Genomic DNA, 20,319 nt, shown 5'->3' with positions numbered 1-20,319 from the left:
GGGGGGGATTTTCAACATTGAAATTTGAGTTTTTACTAAATATTTTATCAACACATGCAACTGGCACCACATATTTTTTCAATAAAAACAACCCTTCTTTAAAATTTTGAAATAAATACATGTGAGCAGTTGGTCAACGAAATATGTGAGGCATGGTGGTGAGATCAGGCACTCTTCAAAATAATGAATTCGAAGGAAACGGCATTTGTCTTCCCGTTTGACAATTTTGATCAAATTTTTATTTTTCGTCTCAACATCTTTTATAACCATTTAAAAAAACATTGCTTTGCGGCTTATACTGAAAAAAGTTGAACATAGAAAATAAAAAAATGTAAATTGACAGTTTCAAAGGACTCTCAGTCTTTGATCTTGGAAGTCACCAAACTTTGACGGACGTTTTCTCTCTAATTTTACGTCTGAAACCAGGTGATCACCACCTCCTTCAAAGGAAAAGATTTCGACCTTTATTGAAGATAGAGGGAGATAATCTTTTCATTGAAAGCAAGATGATTGAACAAGGTTTAATATGACACCAATAACTTAGATGCCCAAAAAATTGATGAGCGCCTGATTCCACCGCATAATGACACATATTACCCAATAATACTCCTACACCTGATTTTGGACATACACAGTGATTATTTAATCACTGGAGGGGATGCATCTATTCCAGAAGTGCAGCGGTACATTTTGGTTTTTATTACCTCTTACTCGTTACAGGGTGGGCTTAAATTTTCCTTCAGAGCAAAACATACACAAGGTTTCCTTTATCAGCCATCCTTAAAATGGGATTTTATAAGCTATACTATACATCAAGATGTAAAAATATATTATCTCCTTTTTCAAGATTAGAACGGTCAGAGGATTTCAGGGGGAGTGCATAAACTCCCCCACACAAACAGGGGTATGCATCTGAAAAATCGGAAAAATCTCGTCCTCAGAGAATCATGAGTAAGTGTGCCTCACATTGTTATGAATTGATTTTGAAATAAGAGACCTTTTTTCGTCCCACTTTTTTTTACCGGTACCGTACTTCAACTGACATTCACTGCAGATGCATATGATACACTTTTCTTTGAGAAAGAAAAAGTAAAAATATTCAGATACAAATGCCATGGTAGGTGTAAACATGTGCAGGTGAAATGCAAATCAGTATCAGATTTCCAGCTTACCTATACCTGTGTGTAAGAAGGAAATCTATCATGACACAGAAACAAAAGTATTGACTTTTATGACAATAATCAACTCATTAAACATGAGCAGCCACTGGGAGCGGTGGCTCGTCATTTTGGGGAGAAGCTTTGGCCACTCAGATCTTTTTCAGTGTTGTCTTCTTCAGGAGCTCTGTCCATCCAGCTCTAAGGTTCCCACTCTCAATCTTCCTCAGAGTGCTCTAAGAGTCTGTGACAAAGACCACATGTGTTTGTCGAGTTGTTGTGACCCATCTGAGAGCCTGAGTGATTGCCTCTATCTCCATTCCCATGCTGGATGTTGTCACATTGTATGCTCTCTGCTGTTCCTGCACCAATCTGCCACTCACTCTTGCTGAGAAGCCCCATCCAAATTTTTCCCCTCGTTTAACAGATCCATCCGTGTATACAACCACATCTCCATGCCGTGAGTTTTCTTCAATCAGTTGTCGTATCTCAGCATCTTCTATCGTCCCCTGTGGCCACTCTCTACATTCTCTGTTCAGCGTAACCACTACCTTCCCAAAATCTCCCTGCTCTCATTCATCTTTATCCACTCTTCACCCCGCTGTATATCTTCCAGTGGGCAGACTTCCTTGATGGTGTTTTCAGCCTCAGCCATCCAAGAACCTCCTCGTTTTAGGGGATTTCCCTCGATTGCTCCAATGGTTTCGTGAAGTGGGTGTTGCTTATCCGCCGCCACCCTCATGTACGCCTTGACCTGAGCCACTTTGTGTCTGTTTTCCACTGACACGAGGCCCACATGCCTCATACAGATAATTGACATATCCCTGGTGCTGAAGTTCTAATTTAGGTAGACTCTACTTATCGAGGAGTGCAGTGTTGCCATGCAATCAACTAATCTAGATCTAGGGAAGATTGAAGAATACCGGACCACTCGTACATTATTGCGCGAGAAAGTGGGGTAAGTGGGGAGGGTGGTTGGGGTGGAGGAGAAGGGAGGGGGTGGGGGTTCAGGGGGGTCTCCCCCCTGACAAAATTTTAATGAATAGATCTACCGGTCCGAGATTCTCCATTGAGAGATATTAAAAACGGGAAAATTATGAATTCCTATAGTTGAGACATAGGCAAAGTCAGTCCGCTGGTCCGGTATTCTTCAATCTTACCTAGAAATCTAGATCTAGATCAGATAGATCTAGTAGGATCTTTCCTATAGGGCCTAGATCTAGATCTATATATATACAGAGATCTATTATATTGCCTTCAACAACCACCCAGTTCTAGATCTAGATCTAAAATCTTACTTTCGATACAACGACTAGATCTATAGGCTATCTAGATTCTAGATTTACATCTAGATATAGATCTAGATCTAGGCTAATTCTAATCTGCTGGATCTAGCTAGATTCTAGAACTAGATCTAGATCTAGATCTACATCTAGATCTAGGCTAATTCAAATCCGCTAGATCTAGATCTAGATTCTAGCTAGATTCTAGATCTAATCTAGATCTAGATTCTAGATTAGATCAAGAATCTAGATCTATCTTACTCTCACTACTCTCAGTATCAGCGAATAGACTAGATCTACTCACCATGAGTAAACCTTCGGTTCGTCTGTAGTTTCCTCTAAAGGAACTTGTCCACTGGGATTCTTGAAGCAAGAAAAAATACACCCCATTTTGAGCAAGATCGGGTTTTCAAAATTACGACGGCACAAAAGGCTTCTGCAAGGTGCGAGAAATTCTTCTCCCTGTTGACGGGCTCAGCTGCAGCTTGTCACCGCTTGATTAGAAACGGAAAGGGAGAGCACCCGGCCCGGCAGCAACACTTCCGCAGTCTCGGGGAAACAGTTTTTTCATTGGCTATAAAAGCGGCTTCCAAAGGAGCTCTCCAGTGTAAGGAGACCAAGAAAGTAGAGCAGCGATTGGTTTGTTTATCTTCCGCTAGAGAACGGACACTGGCAACACGGAACTTCCTGCCGCGGAGAAATTGCAAGTAGGTGGGGCAATAGCGGGCTGTCCTCACTTTGTAAGCATGGATTTCAGGGTAATATCAGATTATTACCGGTCTTGCTTGTGATATATACATAATATATACTACTTTATTTCTGTAACTTTCTCGTACAAGGGTCTGCCTGATGGAGAGTGGTACAGCAGAGTCACCCCAAGTCCAACAAGTCACGACTTACTTCGTCGTTAAATGTGCCGCAATTGAGAATTTGCATCGGTGTATAGAAACTGGAATATGGGCTTGTCGAGATAGACAATATCCACCTCATCCTAAAGATCTTCTCTCCTCAGCCCATGAGAAAGGGCGCGTGATTCTAGTGTTTAGTGTAAATAATCAGCATGGCTGGCATGGTTATTGTGAAAGCAACTTCAACTGTCGGGACTTGAAAAATGTCAGTGAAAACGCAACAAAGAAAGAAATTGATACTGTTTATGTTGATTGTGACTGTGATAACTTGGGGGATACGAGTGGACCTTCGAATAATGGTAACGAGGATGATGCCTCTCCATGGCACCGTTTTCCTGTTACATGGAAAGTGCATTTACAAGACATGTCCAAACTGGCTTGCTTGTCTTCAGAGAAGACCAAACACTTACAACTTCCAGATGGATCACCTGTCAACAAGGCTCGCAACTGGCAGCAAATTTCAGAAGATACAGGAGGACAGTTGTGCTCTTTGATTAATGAATATAGGGAGGGACTTTTACAAAAGAAAAGGGAAATGGATCTGGCCAAAGAGATGCAGTGTGAAGTATCTTTCTTCAAGGATGAAGAACATGCAGTTGACTCAAAGTCACAAAGCAGCAGCGAATTTGGAGGCTGGGATGTCGTGATAGAGAAAGTGCAGCGAGAACTTGGCAAGGTACATCTTGCTTGTCCTTTTGGCAGTCAAAGGTAGGCTCTGAAAATATTTTGAGTGAGAGCTATATATATATATATATGCGCCACAATTATAAATTATTCTTAGAAGTTCTTCCCATTTCATTATATAGATCTAGTAATCTGGATTTTATGAGTTAACAGTTATGTGTACTGAAACTCTCTCCTTTTATACTCTCTTTTAATGCTATGAATAGGATTCTGACTTGATTTATTAACTCCTATCTGGTTTGTGTTGTAAATGCTTATAATTGGAGATTTGCTAAACTAAATGTGCACCAGACACTCTTGCTTCTTTTTCTTCTCTTCCATGTTGCATTGTTGTTGTACACATTATCTAGCCCCCCCCCCCCCCCCCCCTATCAGTATCATCTATGTCAACTGTCTCCGCCGACTGTGAATGACAGAGAAGGCAAACTGACGAGAATGTTTAGCACACAGTATCTTTGCTATTATTCATTTATCATCATGACATCATATTATAATCATAACGAATCATAATCACTTTATTTTGGTTGTGAAGAATGCAAAGAGCTTTGTAAATGGCCTTCGATTATTATTGCTTCTGAAAGAAAAATATTGTGGTTCATCTTTTATAATCTTTCATTGACAGGTACAACTGTAATCTGCCAGGCAGTGATAATGATATCTTCCTGGTTTATCAAGCAAAAACGACGGACATTCTTGGTTTAGATCCCCCAAAGCAAACAATAAAGGTAAGCTTGAGTTTTTAAATTTTTCTATGAATTATTGAAATGACAAAGTGATATTACTCTATATCTTTCTTCATCAAATAAGAAATTGTAGTAGTACATTGACCTGGTATTGAAAAATTATATTGACTTGTAGCTCTCTAATAATCTTCTTATTTAGATACCTACACATTGATTATTGACTAGAGTCTAACATCTGTGCATTCCTTGGGGACAGTGACTGATTTGGTTTGGAAACATTTTTTCTCTTCCAAGTTTTTATTTCAAATCTGATGTATCAATAATAATTGTATGATGTCTTCATTTCCCATTTAACGTCTGCAATCAAAATTGTAACCTTTGAAATAACTTTTTTTTTGTTCGTCTTTCCGTTGCCAGAACAGTGACCGGGCTGTGGTGGACTACACGATACTCGAAATTCAGCGATACTGTGAGTTGCTGGTCGCTGGAGATCCAAGATGTATCGAAACTCTGTTTTTGTCGAAAGACGAAGGGCTGGCTCTAGCCTCGGAGCAGTGGGAGCAACTACAGGCCATCAGGAACACTCTCCTGACACAGTAGGAATTTCATTTTCTAACATAATTCATTTCATAATAAAATGATGACTAAATTTGCACAGTAAATTCAAAGTAATGACATAAGGGCCACAACATTTCACCACAAAGATCAGAGAAAACAAGAGCAGGTCAAACAGGGGGTACCAATTTTGCACATTTTTTTCCTGCAGAAAATTTACCTTTTGGGGGTTTTTTCTTGTCAAATGCACTGTTATCTATTTGTCTCCACAACATACAACCAAATTGCCACGACAGTGTACAAACAAAAAAAAGGGTAAATATCCAGATAGTATCGATCCCAGTGTTTAAGCAGATTCGTTCCCACAATATAGGACAAACGTGATTAGCAAAATATGAACAAGTGGGAGAAAATGAAATCTTTGTTTTTAGTATTTCTCTATCACTATTCCTGTCATCTCTGAGAGTGACGCCTGTAAATGTTTCTAATGTTCCATGAATGAATCAACAATGCAATATTTGGAAAGAAATGTTCTGTGTTGTCACTTTGAACTAGAGGTAATAATGTACAACAACCTTACTATTTTTTTTACAAAACGACTGCAACTATGTGTTTTGGTTGTCTTTTGCGTTATCTCATTTTAATCCTGTGATTGACAGAAAGTGTCTGGAAAAGTACATGAAAGAGGCACAGGGGACCACAGGTGTGAAGCAGCTGCAGAAGTGGCGCTCAAACAACGGGCTGACGGAGCAACTGCCGCACAAGTTGAGCAAGCTGGGCTACATAGTGCTCAGACTGCTACAGAATGCCAGGTCAGAGTAACGGAATAACAGTTTGTGACTTTGTGTTTTCTAAACTACTACGAAGTGAATCTGGCCCTGACTTAAGTCTGCAGTACTTTCAAATGTGATTGGAAGTTTAGAAAGTCTAGGATCAAACAGATAAATAAATTCCACTTTATTGAGCTTTATAGCTGGCCACGTCTCAGCCCAGACCCCCACATGTTGTTATTGTTGTGCCCCTCCCTGTAGCTGTATAACGTTTGTATTTACATCCACCTCCTCCATCCCCCCAACCAGGGCTGTGCTACTGACTGAAGTGTCTTTAGGCCATTCCCTAAGGGGGGACATTAACATGTTTTTCTGCACAGTAGAATTGTAAATGGGCCGATTAATCAATGTCATGCTCATACTGTGCCAGAACAACATAGGGGTAACTGCTGATTTTCCTTTCCTCATCCTTAGTATGGTCATTTTCCTCTACTTCTTTTGTATGTTTGTCACTCTCTTGTAAACTGTTATTTCCGGGGTGCCTTGATAGTCGAAGCAGACTTTGTGCTCTTGAGGCTAGAGAGGTTAGCAGAGTAAGCCTGATTCCCTGTATGGACTTCTCTGTTGACATCCACCCCTTGGCGCTCATATGACCCTATGCAGTTGCAAGCGCCATAAAAACCGTACTAAAATTAAACTAAACATTTATTTCTACTGCTTACTACACTGTCATTGATTAGCTAAAAACGTTTGTAATCTCAGGGACATGTGTGTGAGCGGATCGCTGCAGGTGTACAGGAAGACTGACTCCACAGAACGACAAGAGTTGCTGGCGGCGCGCAATGGAGAGTTTTCCTACACAGAGTTAATGGATGTTTGCAGACGGTAAGAGTTTGGAATGTTCTCTTTTGGATGTATATTTATGTGTGAGTTGCTGGTAATGCCTCTAGAGTTTAATGGCAATCATCAGTCTTTTATAAACTAGTGAACATGCCTGGTTTTTACACCCTTATCAACACTATTAGATTGTTTAAGAGGTGGAACTTGCAAAATTAAGGTCTGTCTCTGATAGGGCCCAGCTAAATAGATTGAGAGCAGTGAAAACTTCACAAAACGACTCAAGGCCAAGAACATTCAGCCTGGAATTTGAACCGCGACCATCCACTCCATACTGCTCTAAGCTGACAAAACACCTTTTTTTTTCTTCCCAGCAGTTTAGAGAAAAAGAGTTGTTTTTTGTCAGCGTAACCATTTGAAAATAGAGTGATCCCGAAGTTTTAATTCTAATTTATTCAAAATCTAGTCACAGTTTCACTTTGATTTTTTCACCCAAGCAGGGTAACTGATCAGACTTTCGATTTAGCAAATAAAAAATGTTGGCATCAAAATGAAATAAAAAATAGGTTTTGTGATCTTGTGGGAGCATAGTCCCGCAGGACACCAACTGAGCTGAAGGGGCACCCGTGGTATAGACTGGGACTGGGAATAGATTGAGGATTTGAGTCTTACAATGTATAGATTGAGGAGTTGAGTCACACAATGTATAGATTGAGGAGTTGAGTCATACAATGTATAGATTGAGGAGTTGAGTCATACAATGTATAGATTGAGGAGTTGAGTCATACAATGTATAGATTGAGGAGTTGAGTCATGCAATGTATAGACTGAGGAGTTGAGTCCTACAATGTTGTATAGATTGAGGAGTTGAGTCATACGATGTATAGATTGAGGAGTTGAGTCCTACAATGTTGTATAGATTGAGGAGTAAGGCCGGGCTAGGATGAGCCAGTCTCCGTCCAACATATCCTCAAACCAAAGATGGTGGTGAGACGGAAGGGTTTTAATTGTTTGACACATTCCACTTACCCTGGAAGGCCTTCTGCCATTCTCACTCTTAAAGAGACGTGAAATCCATCCTTATCTTGTCATTCATACTGTTCTAAAAGAGGCTCTCGTGGCCTAGAGGTTAAGGTGTTTGCCTCTTATTCAATAGGTCCCGGGTTCGAATCCGGTTAGCAATGGAAAATTTTCTTCTCCAAAAATGTTCTCCTTTCACCTCTTTTCCTGCCCTCTAATATAGTTCTGTCGTCAGCTTTCGTCTCCTCTTTCTGCTCCCACCCCTCCGCTCCTTTGCCCCCTCCTCTGGGTTCCTGACTCTTTCTGTAGCCTTTCTACTGCTACTCCTTGGCTCCTTCTTACTGCTGTCTTTCAGCCACACCCCTGATCTTATGGTAGGAAAGATCTACACTTATCCCTTTCGGATAAGGTTGAAAATTCTCGGAGGTCCCGTGTGCATGTTGCGCACGCTAAAGATTCTTTGGTGGTCTAAAATTGATAAGACTAGGCTTCGGCCACTGCTCGGGCAAAATTCAAAATTTCCTGCCAACTGAAAATGTTTAATGTGTCCGGTACGCTGATATGACTTTATGCAGTTGCGAGCCCCGTTAAACACTTGCCAACAAAAATGTGTTTAAATACTCCTCTAACTGTGGCATGTGTTTGCAGATACCAGGAGGAAATTGAACCTCTCAAGCCAAGTTTGCCGGCGAGCCTGAAGGAAGCGAGAGCAGACGTACAGAAATGGCTGCTGGACTGTCGCCTAGAGGATCTCCAGCTGAAAAGTTCTTGATACTTTTCTTTGGCTCATTGTCAATAGAAAAAAAGATAGTTTGGTGCCATAAATGCCTTGAGTATGACAACATGTGTTTGCAAGTCTGTGTGTGTGTATGTGTGTGTCTGTGTGTGTGAGTGAGTGAATGTATGTTTGTGTGTTGAGGTTTGAAGAAGGGGGGTGGGGGTATGTATGTGTATTCAGCATAACTTAGAATTTGAGTAAATTTATGTGTATGTGTCAGTGGAAGAGGTTGAAGGGATTAATTGTGCACCGCTCCTCATTCCTTCAGGTTTGTTGGCCCTGATAAAAACTATCCGTCGCTTCGTTTACTAGTCAATTTTTGGGCTTGTTGACTTACTCAAGTTATTGGTATCATCTTCAAAGCTTGTTCATTTGTCTTGCTTGCCATTGAAAAAAAATACCTATCTATCTTGAATAGAAGTAGAGATATTTACGATTGAAGGAGGTGGGGGTGACCTGCTTTCTGAGTTAAAATTAGTGAGAAAATGGCCGGCAAATTTTAGTTGGTGTGGTATGTAGTATGTCTACTGAATAAATGCTGCGTCTTTGTTTCTTGTTTTCCTCGATTTATTGTAAAAATCTGCTTTTCTGTATACAACAAATGTTTTCTTGTGCATCAAATCTTTCTTTTAAAAACAAAATTTGTTTGTAATAAATGCTTGTAGAGCTAGCTTGAAAAGTGTTCTTTTTTGTGTGCAGAACATGTTAATGTATACAGCGTATATATATACAGTGTATAGTAGTTATATGCAGTGTATAGATATTTTCTATCAAACTTGTTGCAACAAGGCAAGGCCGAGGCTCACAGCTTGCGGCAGTTGATTGGACGTCATTATGTGCTTAGTTTCTGATGTAACTGAAGGGTGCGAGGGAAAAACTTTGAGATATTTAACTTGTTGTTATTTTGATAAAAACAGATAATGTGAGGCAGCGTGGTGGAAGAGAAGAATCGCTTTAACAGTTTCCGTCCCACGACATAGCTGAAATTTGTCTCATGCTTTTCCCTTGCACCCTTCCTGTTGTCTTCCCCTCATTACTCTTTGAGTAGGTTCCTCCTTTTCTTTGTGTTCTTTTCTTCCTAGCTACAGAGTTACGCGAGTGGAACATTCTGTGCTCCTGTGTTTGTAGCATCATGCTAAGCTAGAGAGTTACGTGAGTGGAACATTCTGTGCTCCTGTGTTTGTAGCATCATGCTAAGCTACAGAGTGACCTGAGTGGAACATTCTGTGCTCCTGTGTTTGTAGCATCATGCTAAGCTAGAGAGTTACGTGAGTGGAACATTCTGTGCTCCTGTGTTTGTAGCATCATGCTAAGCTACAGAGTGACCTGAGTGGAACATTCTGTGCTCCTGTGTTTGTAGCATCATGCTAAGCTAGAGAGTTACGTGAGTGGAACATTCTGTGCTCCTGTGTTTGTAGCATCATGCTAAGCTACAGAGTGACCTGAGTGGAACATTCTGTGCTCCTGTGTTTGTAGCATCATGCTAAGCTAGAGAGTTACGTGAGTGGAACATTCTGTGCTCCTGTGTTTGTAGCATCATGCTAAGCTAGAGAGTTACGTGAGTGGAACATTCTGTGCTCCTGTGTTTGTAGCATCATGCTAAGCTAGAGAGTTACGTGAGTGGAACATTCTGTGCTCCTGTGTTTGTAGCATCATGCTAAGCTAGAGAGTTACGTGAGTGGAACATTCTGTGCTCCTGTGTTTGTAGCATCATGCTAAGCTAGAGAGTTACGTGAGTGGAACATTCTGTGCTCCTGTGTTTGTAGCATCATGCTAAGCTAGAGAGTTACGTGAGTGGAACATTCTGTGCTCCTGTGTTTGTAGCATCATGCTAAGCTAGAGAGTTACGTGAGTGGAACATTCTGTGCTCCTGTGTTTGTAGCATCATGCAAAACGAAGACGAAATGTGTATAAAAAAAGGATGAATAAAAACTGTAGAGGATATCAGAAAACATGTTTATTTCATGTGAAAGGCGGATGTGATAAAAGTGTTCCAAAATTGTGTTCTTCTTTCCCCTTTGATCTGTATGTACAAATGTTGCCGGTGGTCACTGCTCTCTCCAGAGATACATAGCAGAAACAGTACTGTAAAATATACATAGCAGACACAGTACACAGTAGGCCTACAGTAAAACATAGAAAAGCAGCAGTGATCGGTGATTGTAAGACACTGGGTTGTCAATAAGCAGTTCAAATGTTCCAAGTTCCGAAAGCAAAATTGTTAAGGTTGGAGAAACAAGAACTGTTTCTCTCTTTGAACAATTTTACTTACATTTAACTTACATGACCTATTTTTTCTGGTGTTTTTCAACATTTACACTTGGAATTTCTACAGAACATTCTGGAGCACTTGCAACTGATACTACTGTGTCAGAAAATGTTATAAAATCTAAATAAATTTTTAAAATAAAAAATTCTAAATTTTTGGGCTAAATAGATCTGAACAGCCGGCGGATGCTATGACAACACATTCAGGATGATCAGTGGCAAGGAAATCAGTGGTTGTATATTGCTCAAATGTTTTCTGAAAATACTGAATTGTACAAAGAAATAACAACACACGTTAGATAAATAATGGAGTCGATTTTTATCAACATGAGTACCAGGCAGGCCCTACATTTTTCAAAATGAAGTCTTTGGTAGGCCTTCGTGTTTGCTCAAACTGGGAAGAATAGAACCATGGGTAGGTCGCTAATTTTCTTCTCGTCAGCAAAAAACGTTTCAAAATAAGAAAATACTGAAGCCACAATTTTTCAAGATGTCCTACTGTGTGTTATGACATTTCTTCAAATATATTCAAACATTCAATGTCTGTACCAGCCTTCTGTGAGGTAAGACACCCACCAGTACAGGCTTTACCTATTCAAACAACACCTATACAACATCCTTCTGTGAGGTAAAACTCCCACCAGTACAAGTTTTCATCCTCCACGGAACAGTCCACAAAGAGTCGAGTGTGTGGCAGAGGTCAGAATAAAGAGAAACAAACCCAGTGCATCATGTGAAGTACATCTCCAACATTTTGCAATTCATTAATGACACAGTTTGACTGTACAATGGCATGCTTTATTCCACACTGTGTATGTGACAAACTCTGCCCTTATGTCTCTGGGTGAAAAAAAAGTTACAGAACCACTGGCTCTGACAGAAAAACCTGGTTCACAACCTGGGACTTCAAAAATAACAAATGATGAAATGGCCAATGTGTTTTCAGTTTTCATAGAAATGTGGTATTTAGAACTTTTCCCATTTCACAAACAGAGGAACCCAGAAACACACGTTTGACCTGAAAATGTCTACAGCATTTAATGTAACACGTGAAGGCATAAAGTTGTATCTTCATACACTCTCTCCTTTCACTCATATATATATACGACCATTCTCTCAGCATCATTCACAACTTGATCAACAAAACGGTCACCCTTCCACAACGAATAAAAAAAAAAAAAAAATGAATGACAAAATCAAACAAATGAATACGTACAATGAAGGTTTCAAAATTGTATGAGTGTATTATATCCACATGTGATTTTAATCTTCTGCTTTTTTTCATTACCAGTTCAACACTATCAGCTTAGCCTCATATATATAATTTTGTGACAGTAAACGGCTTCCAGCTGCCTTTCCCTTCCATTTTCCAGTTCAACATTTGGAATTGAGCTTCTCCTCCGACGTTAACATTTTATAAAAATAATTTATTTTTAATTTTAAAAATTATTTTGTAACCGCTGTCAGCTTCCAACTGCCTTTTCTTTCCATTTCTAGATCTAGTTCCCAACATTTTCCATTTAGCTTCTCCTCTGTCCAAATAAGGGCATAAGGTGGACCCTCTTCTCCACCCCCATCACAAACATTAGAAAAAGGAATTTATTTATATATTTTTTTAAAAACTTATTTAGTAACGGTGATGGGCTTCCGACTGCCGATGTTCTGGTACTCGGTGTTGTACATTTTGGGTGCGGTGTAGACAGACTTGGTCCCGGGGTCCGGCAGTTTGAAGGGCGTGTCCACCGGGCAGTAATAGTTCTCCTTCATGTTCACGTGAGACGGGAACTGGAACGATTCGTCGTACAGGCTCTTCAGACCTCTGAGAACAGGAAAAAACCACAACAGTTCATGAGTCGTGGGACAGTTGGTGATGCTTTCATTCTTTTGATATCTTTATATTCAAAGTCACATGCTCACACAGCTAGACTACTGGCGTCTGTAGTGTAGCAGCTCGGTGCTTCGCTGTCGCACACACCCAAGTATGGTGCCAGAGGGAGGAACAAATTATTTCAAATAATATCTCGGTCTTTTTGCTAGGACATTGTGTCCCTCTCAGCCGGACTTGGCCGTGACAGCGTCGTCAAAACACCTCTTCTAAATGATCTAAATTATGTTGATGCAGGCATAAAAAAACGCCTACAATCAAAAACAAATAGACTGAAACAGCATATATATATATATATGCACTCCATGTTAAAGTTGGAAACGCTGTCGATTAAGCCAAGTCTCGGAGAACAGCCACCATATCCTGCAACACCATACTTGCTTCATAAATGAAGACCGCAGACATGGCTACATACACAGGAGAGAAAACTATGGAGGAAACGTCAAAGATCCACAGTGGACTACACAGTTTGTGTGTACGCCAGTGTTTGTAGTTTGTGTGTACTGCTGGATGGACTGGCCAAGTGGACCCTTACAGTCAACAGGCAGGGTTGAACACAACAGCCACCCCCTTCCCCCCCACCCCCTGAATAAACCAAGTTGCTTGACAGGGGCGTAAAATTTTTATCAGTTGGAGTTGGATGTTGAGGTTACTGTACAAGGCTTGATATCCAACTGTTTCATCAGAAGGAGAAACTAAACATTAGCATTAGCAATAACATGAACCCCTCCCCAAATAGCAATGTTACTTTTTAGTTCAGTGGGGGTATTTCTTACCTCTTCCTCATAAGATTATTTAATTCTACAATAATTAACTTGAAATAAAGAAACAGTTTCGTTTGTGTGGATCTGCAATAAGTGGACCAGTGTCTGGAGTAGAGGTTGTCTGTCTGTCATTGCAGTCAGGAGACTAACGTTCCATTCCCGACTGGGGAGAATTTTCACCAAGTATTTCGCTCGTTCTGCAGGAATGTTTCCCTCACTCATAACCTAGAGGGTTGGCCCTCATAGACAGGGTCAAAACCGGCCTCCTAAATCATCTAAAATCTCATACAGGCATAAAAATCCACCAGCATTAACCTATTCTTCTGTCTGACCAACAATTACCGTGCTTCCCAGCCCAAAGTGACTGCGATCACGTTGATGTGCTTCTCTATACTCCGACAAAACCAGCAGTTTGACCTTTGACCTTTGACACTTACGCGTGCGGCACTGGCACCAGAGCTTTGGGCAGCCGAGGAATCTTTGTGGCTGTAGGGAAGATCGTCTCATCTCTCATCGGCAGTTTGCCACGGGGAACGTTGTCCTTTGGCAGAGGGCTAGAAAAAATAAATAAATAAATAGATAAAATAAAGTTAATAATTAACAAATTTTACAATATTTATTTTCTTGGTAAATGTATATATTATAATGATATACATAGATGTAATTAAGCATTGACCCCTTCATGACCTATATGACATATGCCGTTCGTAATTTTTTCTTACACATCGTACGAGCCAAGATGCTGCTGTGATGTACGGTGTTCGTCATGCCTTGTGTACGTCATAGGCTATATTCTGCATACTGCTTCCATAAGATGCACTTTGTAAAATTAATCACAGATTCACATTCAGAAATATTTCTTCTGTACAAAGGAATCCTATCCTTTCAGATATAGTTAGTAGTATTTGCGAACCGGGTCTAATTACAGGAAACTGACCACTCAATCTAGTACATTTGTACTACTGTGGCCTTGGGGACCCAAAACTGTGCCCGGTGAAACACGAACTGAGCCTGCGTCACGCCGGGGCTGTTACATGGACAATACACAACACCACCCAACACAGACAATCCACACACCTTAGCTCATCACCACTGTGTAGCGCCCTGGTTTTGAGCTCAGGCTATCGTGTCTTGCTCAAGGACACTCATTTACATATTTTCTTATAAATTCCACGGGTAGAAAAGGAAAAAACCTCTAGTTCAGTTTAGTTTTACTATAGGTCTCTACATTCAACAGTACAGGTAGCCTACATACCTAGGCCAGTTACGTAAAAAAAAATATTTTTTTTAATAAAAAAATGAGAAAGATAGATATAGGAATATCTGAATTAAGTGAATTCTTCTCAAACTACAACCTGTGGGACTGCCACATATTCTTCAGTTTAGCTGGGTTTTCAGTTTAGAGGGGTTGCTCAATTGAAAGGAAAAAAAATGGGCATTTAATTTTTTTTTGGTTTACCACTTTTCAGATTAAATGGCAGCTTGCACTGTATGCTTCCCGGGAAGTTGAGGTTGTTTCAGAATGCTCTCAGGTCTGCTGGGGTAATAATAAAGAATGTGAAGCGCATAGAGCTAGCTGTTGAGTGGGGATTTGTGCTATACAAATGCTATCTGTTATTACTACTATAGTTATCATTTGTACCCGAGTTTGGTTTAAGAGGAGCCCACTGCAGACTATGAGAACCTTTAGCGACTCACTTATGGTGCAGTCCGTGTCCCCAGGCCTTGGGGTACCCCACTATAGACTATGAGAACCTTTAGCGACTCACTTATGGCACAGCCCGTGTCCCCAGGCCTTGGGGTACCCCACTATAGACTATGAGAACCTTTAGCGACTCACTTATGGTGCAGCCCGTGTCCCCAGGCCTTGGGGTACTCCTCACACTGCCAGTACGTCGGCACGTCTTTCTTCGGGTAGTCGCCCATCTCCCCCTGGGTAAACATGCGGTGGTCGCGCTGGGTGGTGCTCAGGTAGGGGTCAAGGATGTTCAGCACGCCCTTGTCCTTCACGTAGAACGGCTGGCCTTGCAGCTTGGGGTTCTGGGTGCTGGCTGCCCCAACCTGGGATTAGGTACAGTACGCTCGTGTGAAGAGATTAATATGGCAAGTGTGTGAGACCCACTCGTCTGCTCCAGTCACAAACTTTTTTACTTCTATTCAAGAGAGATCTTTTTTCTTTCTTCATCAAAACTGAGATAAATGTACTAGCTGTTAAGATGATAGCAGTAACTCCATACGCCCAAAAATTGATGAGTGCCTGATTCCAATATGTCATGACACACATTTATATATTATGTGCGTATGTTTGTGTGTAATTAGACCATATGCGTCACGACGTGGTGGATTCAGGCGCTCGTCAATATTTGGACATGGGGAGTTATTGGTATCACTTTAAAGCTTTCTCAATTGTCATGCTTTCACTTTCAGTGGGACCAATATACTCATCTGTCATGAATGGAAGTCGAGATATTTGTGATTGAAGGAGGTTGTGGTCGCGTGGTCTCCGAGGTAAAATTAGCGAGAAAATGGCAGCGAAAGTTTGGTGACATCCAGAGGTTAAGAGTCCTTGGAAACTGCAAATTTATTTTTTTTGGGTGCCTTTAATCAACGTTTCTAAAAAAAAATCTACACAGAAAAGTATTTTTAAAAGGACATTAAAGACGTTAAGCCAAAACGAGAAAAAAACAAAAAAACTGCCCATCGGCCAAAAATTGCAGATTTCTTTGATTTTGTTATATTTTGATGAACGCCTGATTTCACCACGCTGCCTCACATATATGTGTGTGTTTTTGTGTGTAATCAGATGATGTGTTTACCTTTGAGGGTCCCTCCTTGTGTAATCTGATGATGATAAGTTTTCTTTACCTTTGAGGGTCCCTCTTTGTGTAATCTGATGATGATAAGTTTTCTTTACCTTTGAGGGTCCCTCCTTGTGTAATCTGATGATGATAAGTTTTCTTTACCTTTGAGGGTCCCTCTTTGTGTAATCTGATGATGATAAGTTTTCTTTACCTTTGAGGGTCCCTCCTTGTGGTGGTCCTGCAGCAGGAAGTTCTGCGGGTGATAGACTTCCTCAAACTTGTACTTTTCCTTGACCTCCGGGGCCTTCGACTGGTACTCCGCCTTCATCTCGCTCAGCTGGTTCCCCATGGTCAGCGGCCGCCGCCACCCGCCCTGGCCCAGCTGTGGGGAGGAAAAACACAGGTTAGGTTTGGGTCTAGTAAGAATTTTTTTGTTTTATTTTTGGGTAAGTGTTTTATCGCCCTTGCAACTTCATAAGGTCATATGAGCGCGCGATACACACTAAACATTTTCAATTGGTAGGAAATTTTGAAATTTGCCCACTGGCAGCCGAAGCTTACTCTTATCAATTTGAGACCAACAAGGGATCTTTGATGTGCGCAACTTGCACACGGGACCTCCAAGAATTTTTGCCCTTTTATCCAAGAAGGCTAGGTGTAGATCTTTCCAACCAGAAGATCAGAGGTGTGGCTGAAAGATAGTAGTAAGAAGGAGCCAAGGAGTAGCAGTAGAGAGGCTGCAGAAAAAGTCCGTAGCCCAGAGGAGGGGGCAAAGGAGGTGAGGGGGTGAGGGAAGAAAGAAGAGACGAAGGCAGACGACAGAACATTGTTAGACAGCAGGAAAGGAGGTGAAAGGAGACAATTTTAGAGAAAAAAAATGTTTCCGTCGCTACCCTGATTCGAACCTAGGACCTTTGAATCAGAGACGAACACCTTAACCTCTAGGCCACGAGAGCCCCCCCTAGTAAGAGTTTTACAGTCCTTGCAACACAAGTGGGTCATGATATAAGAGCCGATGGTTAGAGGTGCTTCAAAAGAGTGATGTAGGCCTACAATGAGAAACAGGAGAGATAATGAGGACAGATGCTTGACAGGAAAGAAGGAGCAAACCCCACCACAGCAGCCGCCAACCACAGAAAAGAACCAGATTAGAGTAAGTGCACGATTCTATGTGTATTTGTTTCCATTACTATAGACAGAGACACTATTCGCTGTTCTTCTTGTTTCTTCAGCAGTCCATCAATATCCATGATGACGGTGATTGGGATTTCAGCCAGACAAGAACGGACGTGCACCCCTAGGCCTGCTTTAGTTTTAGAATATTAATATATTCCCAATGTTAGAAATTGGAAGTCTGTGACCATTAAAAGAGATACTGTTATGTACTAAACATAAATTTAAAGTTCCGAAAAACACACACACAAGTAAAGATAGACAAACACACATGTTAGATAGATCTCCGCAGACCGATGTAGATACTTGATAAAAAAGATTCACCGGTTAGAAACTGAGCTCATCTTTACCATGTGTAACAGCAAAGAGGCTAACAGCTACATCACACAGGCCAGTCAACATGCTGTGGAAAAAGAAAAAAAAATAAACAAAGCAAATGGTTCACCTTCTCCGTGAGGTCTTTCATGTAGGTGACCTTCCAGTGACCCGGGGCCTTCTTATGCTCCGGGTCTTTGTAGAGCAAGCCTGGGTACTTTTTGTCGTGGAACTGCTCCTTGGTGGTGAGGTAGGGTTTGTCGTTGGTCACTTCATTCTCTTTGGCCAGGCCAGGGGGCAACGGTTCCCTTAGAAGAGTCTGGATGTGATGACAAAAAATGAATTGAATAAAACCAGAGACCGAAAGAATTTGTACGCATTGAAGTGCTGCATGGGCAAACAGCAAAGAGAGCCCCCACCCCCCCCCCCCCTACCAACAAAACAATTTTTTTTAAAAATTTTAATAAATAAATTTTAAAAATAAATACATTATTTTAAAAAATAAAATATTTTAAAAAACCCAACAACATAGCTACAGAAACAAAAATTAGATTGTGTACTGTAAGTTTTTTGCATTCAATCCTTTTGTTCTTCAAACGCATTTTGAGTGTAATAGTACAAGAAAAAGAAAACAAAAATGATCAAGAAAAAGCCATTTACGTTGCATATTTTGTCCCATATTTCAATGTTTTATTAAGAAAAAGCAATGAATAATCTTCACAGAATCCTAGACTGTTCGAGCGAAGCTAGCCCTCCTTTCTGAGGTGACATCGGTGACCTAGTGAGGTGGTGGTGTCGGTGACCTAGTGGTTAGGTTATCTGAGTCCTAATTGTGAGATTATGGGTTCAGGGGTTCGAGCTGCGGGCTCGACATTGTGTCCTTGGGAAAGGCACTTTATACAAATGTTCCTCACTTCACCCAGGTGGAATGGGTACCCGGCCATAGACAGCGAAAAAGATCATGTCAGTATGTTAGTGTATTAGCGCATGTAAATGGCTGCTTGCACTGTATGCTTCCCAGAAAGTTGAGGTTGTTTCAGAATGCTTTCAGGTCTGCTGGGGTAATAGTATAGATTATGAATCGCATAGAGCTTGTTGTTGAACGGGGATTCGCGCTCTTTTTTTGTTCCTATCTATTATTATAATTTATTAGAAAAATTGGTCACATCTCCATATAATATGTAATATTCTTGACAAAAGTATGATTACACCCATATAGAATCGTCCGGCCAGTCACATCTCTCTCTGCACTACTTTCCCTTCGGACTTCTATATTATCATTAAATTTCTCTCTATCTTTCACTGGCTCTCGACTATCTTCTGCTCACTCTCTCCTCCTAGATATATTGAACTTAATAACCCCCCCCCCCTCTTCCCCCTTCCACCAATGTTTGGTTGTATACAGTTGCATATTTATAAATAAAGTTATCTAAATCTAAAGTGGTGTGAAAAGTCATTCAACGCAAAGGATCCGCAAGTGTCCAACAAAACACAGATATCGCTAGACATTTGCTCACATCTTGTAGACCATCATCCAAAGTCATATATGTTGAAAAAAACATAAACAATCTCACGCTAAGCAAAACTAAAGAGTAGACGGTGTAGAGTAGAAATAAATCCAAGCAAATACTCTAAGCATGATAATAATACTTTAAAATGCAATTCACATTCGGTTATAGCAAGTTCATTTGGCAGGTGTAAAGGAATACTCAAATTCAGATGTCAATCAGTGGTAGCCTACAGTATTCAGAATCTAACACAGTTTTAATAACCAACTTATCTAGATTTCTAGATCTAGATCTAGATCTAGATCTAGTATCATCTAGATCTAGATCTAGATCTAGATCTAGATCTACTATAAGAGTGAAAGGCAAAGCAAGTTAACAAAGATGTACTTATCATCTATAGAATGTAAGAGGTCTAATCTCAAACGGATAAGCTAATCTGTAATTCCACATAACGTCTTTAGGCCTACAAACCTTGAATTCAGAATCTGGAAAGAAATATCCGGGGCGGTGATGGTGGCCAACTCCAGTACTCGTCAGATGCCAGTCTTGACGACGGCCATACTTAACCTCCTGGTGCATGTTTGGCAATCTCTTTATGCTAGTCTAACCTACAAGATGATTTATTTCCACAGGGTTTATCAATTTTGGGAGACCCCTGTGCACCAGGGCAGTCTCAAAGGCTTGGAGAAGATGTGGAGAAAGAGCCACCAATCGCCAGTCGTTGCTATGAGACACATCAACGGAAGAAATTCAACATCCTGTAGGGGCGATAACTTAATTAGGTCGTCGTCAAAAAACAAATTCGCCGTTTTAGTAATGCCTCGGGGAGTGACAATTAATTACTTGATTCCATGTTTTTTTAAATGTGAGTTTGTGTGTGTGTGTGTGTGTGCGTGTGCGTGTGTGTGTGTGTGTGTGTGTGTGTGTGTG

At 40.8% G+C, this 20,319-nt stretch overlaps 3 protein-coding genes across 3 annotated transcripts in view; 1 reads left to right on the top strand and 2 right to left on the bottom strand.

Moving 5' to 3' along the window:
* The window catches only part of LOC101860353 (protein XRP2), a 22,486-nt gene extending 19,540 nt beyond the window's left edge, over nt 1-2,946 (bottom strand). The window contains exon 1 of the mRNA XM_005105200.3: nt 2,745-2,946. Within this exon, the coding sequence (XP_005105257.1) occupies nt 2,745-2,830 (86 nt within the window). The 5' untranslated portion in view covers nt 2,831-2,946. The remainder of the gene's footprint in view (nt 1-2,744) is intronic.
* A 131-nt stretch (nt 2,947-3,077) lies between these two features.
* Nucleotides 3,078-9,346, top strand: LOC101860115. Its single transcript, XM_005105199.3, has 6 exons — nt 3,078-4,056; nt 4,655-4,757; nt 5,133-5,311; nt 5,930-6,082; nt 6,803-6,925; nt 8,546-9,346. The coding sequence occupies exons 1-6, from the start codon at nt 3,290-3,292 to the stop codon at nt 8,667-8,669; spliced, it is 1,449 nt and encodes a 482-aa protein (XP_005105256.1). The 5' UTR covers nt 3,078-3,289; the 3' UTR covers nt 8,670-9,346.
* Nucleotides 9,347-10,610: 1,264 nt separating this feature from the next.
* Nucleotides 10,611-20,127, bottom strand: LOC101859880. The gene is made up of 6 exons (XM_005105198.2): nt 19,861-20,127; nt 18,012-18,200; nt 16,605-16,775; nt 15,433-15,653; nt 14,030-14,146; nt 10,611-12,762 (listed from the first exon to the last, which is right to left on the bottom strand). The coding sequence occupies exons 1-6, from the start codon at nt 19,966-19,968 to the stop codon at nt 12,567-12,569; spliced, it is 1,002 nt and encodes a 333-aa protein (XP_005105255.1). The 5' UTR covers nt 19,969-20,127; the 3' UTR covers nt 10,611-12,566.
* Nucleotides 20,128-20,319: the final 192 nt, after the last annotated feature.

This window comes from Aplysia californica, unplaced genomic scaffold, assembly GCF_000002075.1.
Source record: "Aplysia californica isolate F4 #8 unplaced genomic scaffold, AplCal3.0 scaffold00457, whole genome shotgun sequence".
NCBI classification, from domain to species: domain Eukaryota; kingdom Metazoa; phylum Mollusca; class Gastropoda; order Aplysiida; family Aplysiidae; genus Aplysia; species Aplysia californica.
The sequence above is the reverse complement of the archived record's forward strand: the minus strand, read 5'-3'. Positions and strand labels throughout refer to the sequence as shown.

What these genes read in the sequence shown, in the direction of transcription:
- LOC101860115 (XM_005105199.3), top strand. Translation starts at nt 3,290, where the DNA reads ATGGAGAGTGGTACAGCAGAGTCACCCCAAGTCCAACAAGTCACGACT. An exon ending in AGGAACACTCTCCTGACACA is followed by an intron (nt 5,312 to 5,929) that starts GTAGGAATTTCA and finishes TGTGATTGACAG; the next exon opens with AAAGTGTCTGGAAAAGTACA. An exon ending in AGACTGCTACAGAATGCCAG is followed by an intron (nt 6,083 to 6,802) that starts GTCAGAGTAACG and finishes TTGTAATCTCAG; the next exon opens with GGACATGTGTGTGAGCGGAT.
- LOC101859880 (XM_005105198.2), bottom strand. Translation starts at nt 19,968, where the DNA reads ATGCACCAGGAGGTTAAGTATGGCCGTCGTCAAGACTGGCATCTGACG. An exon ending in TGAAAGACCTCACGGAGAAG is followed by an intron (nt 16,776 to 18,011) that starts GTGAACCATTTG and finishes TCCTCCCCACAG; the next exon opens with CTGGGCCAGGGCGGGTGGCG. An exon ending in CTGGTGCCAGTGCCGCACGC is followed by an intron (nt 12,763 to 14,029) that starts GTAAGTGTCAAA and finishes TCCTGTTCTCAG; the next exon opens with AGGTCTGAAGAGCCTGTACG.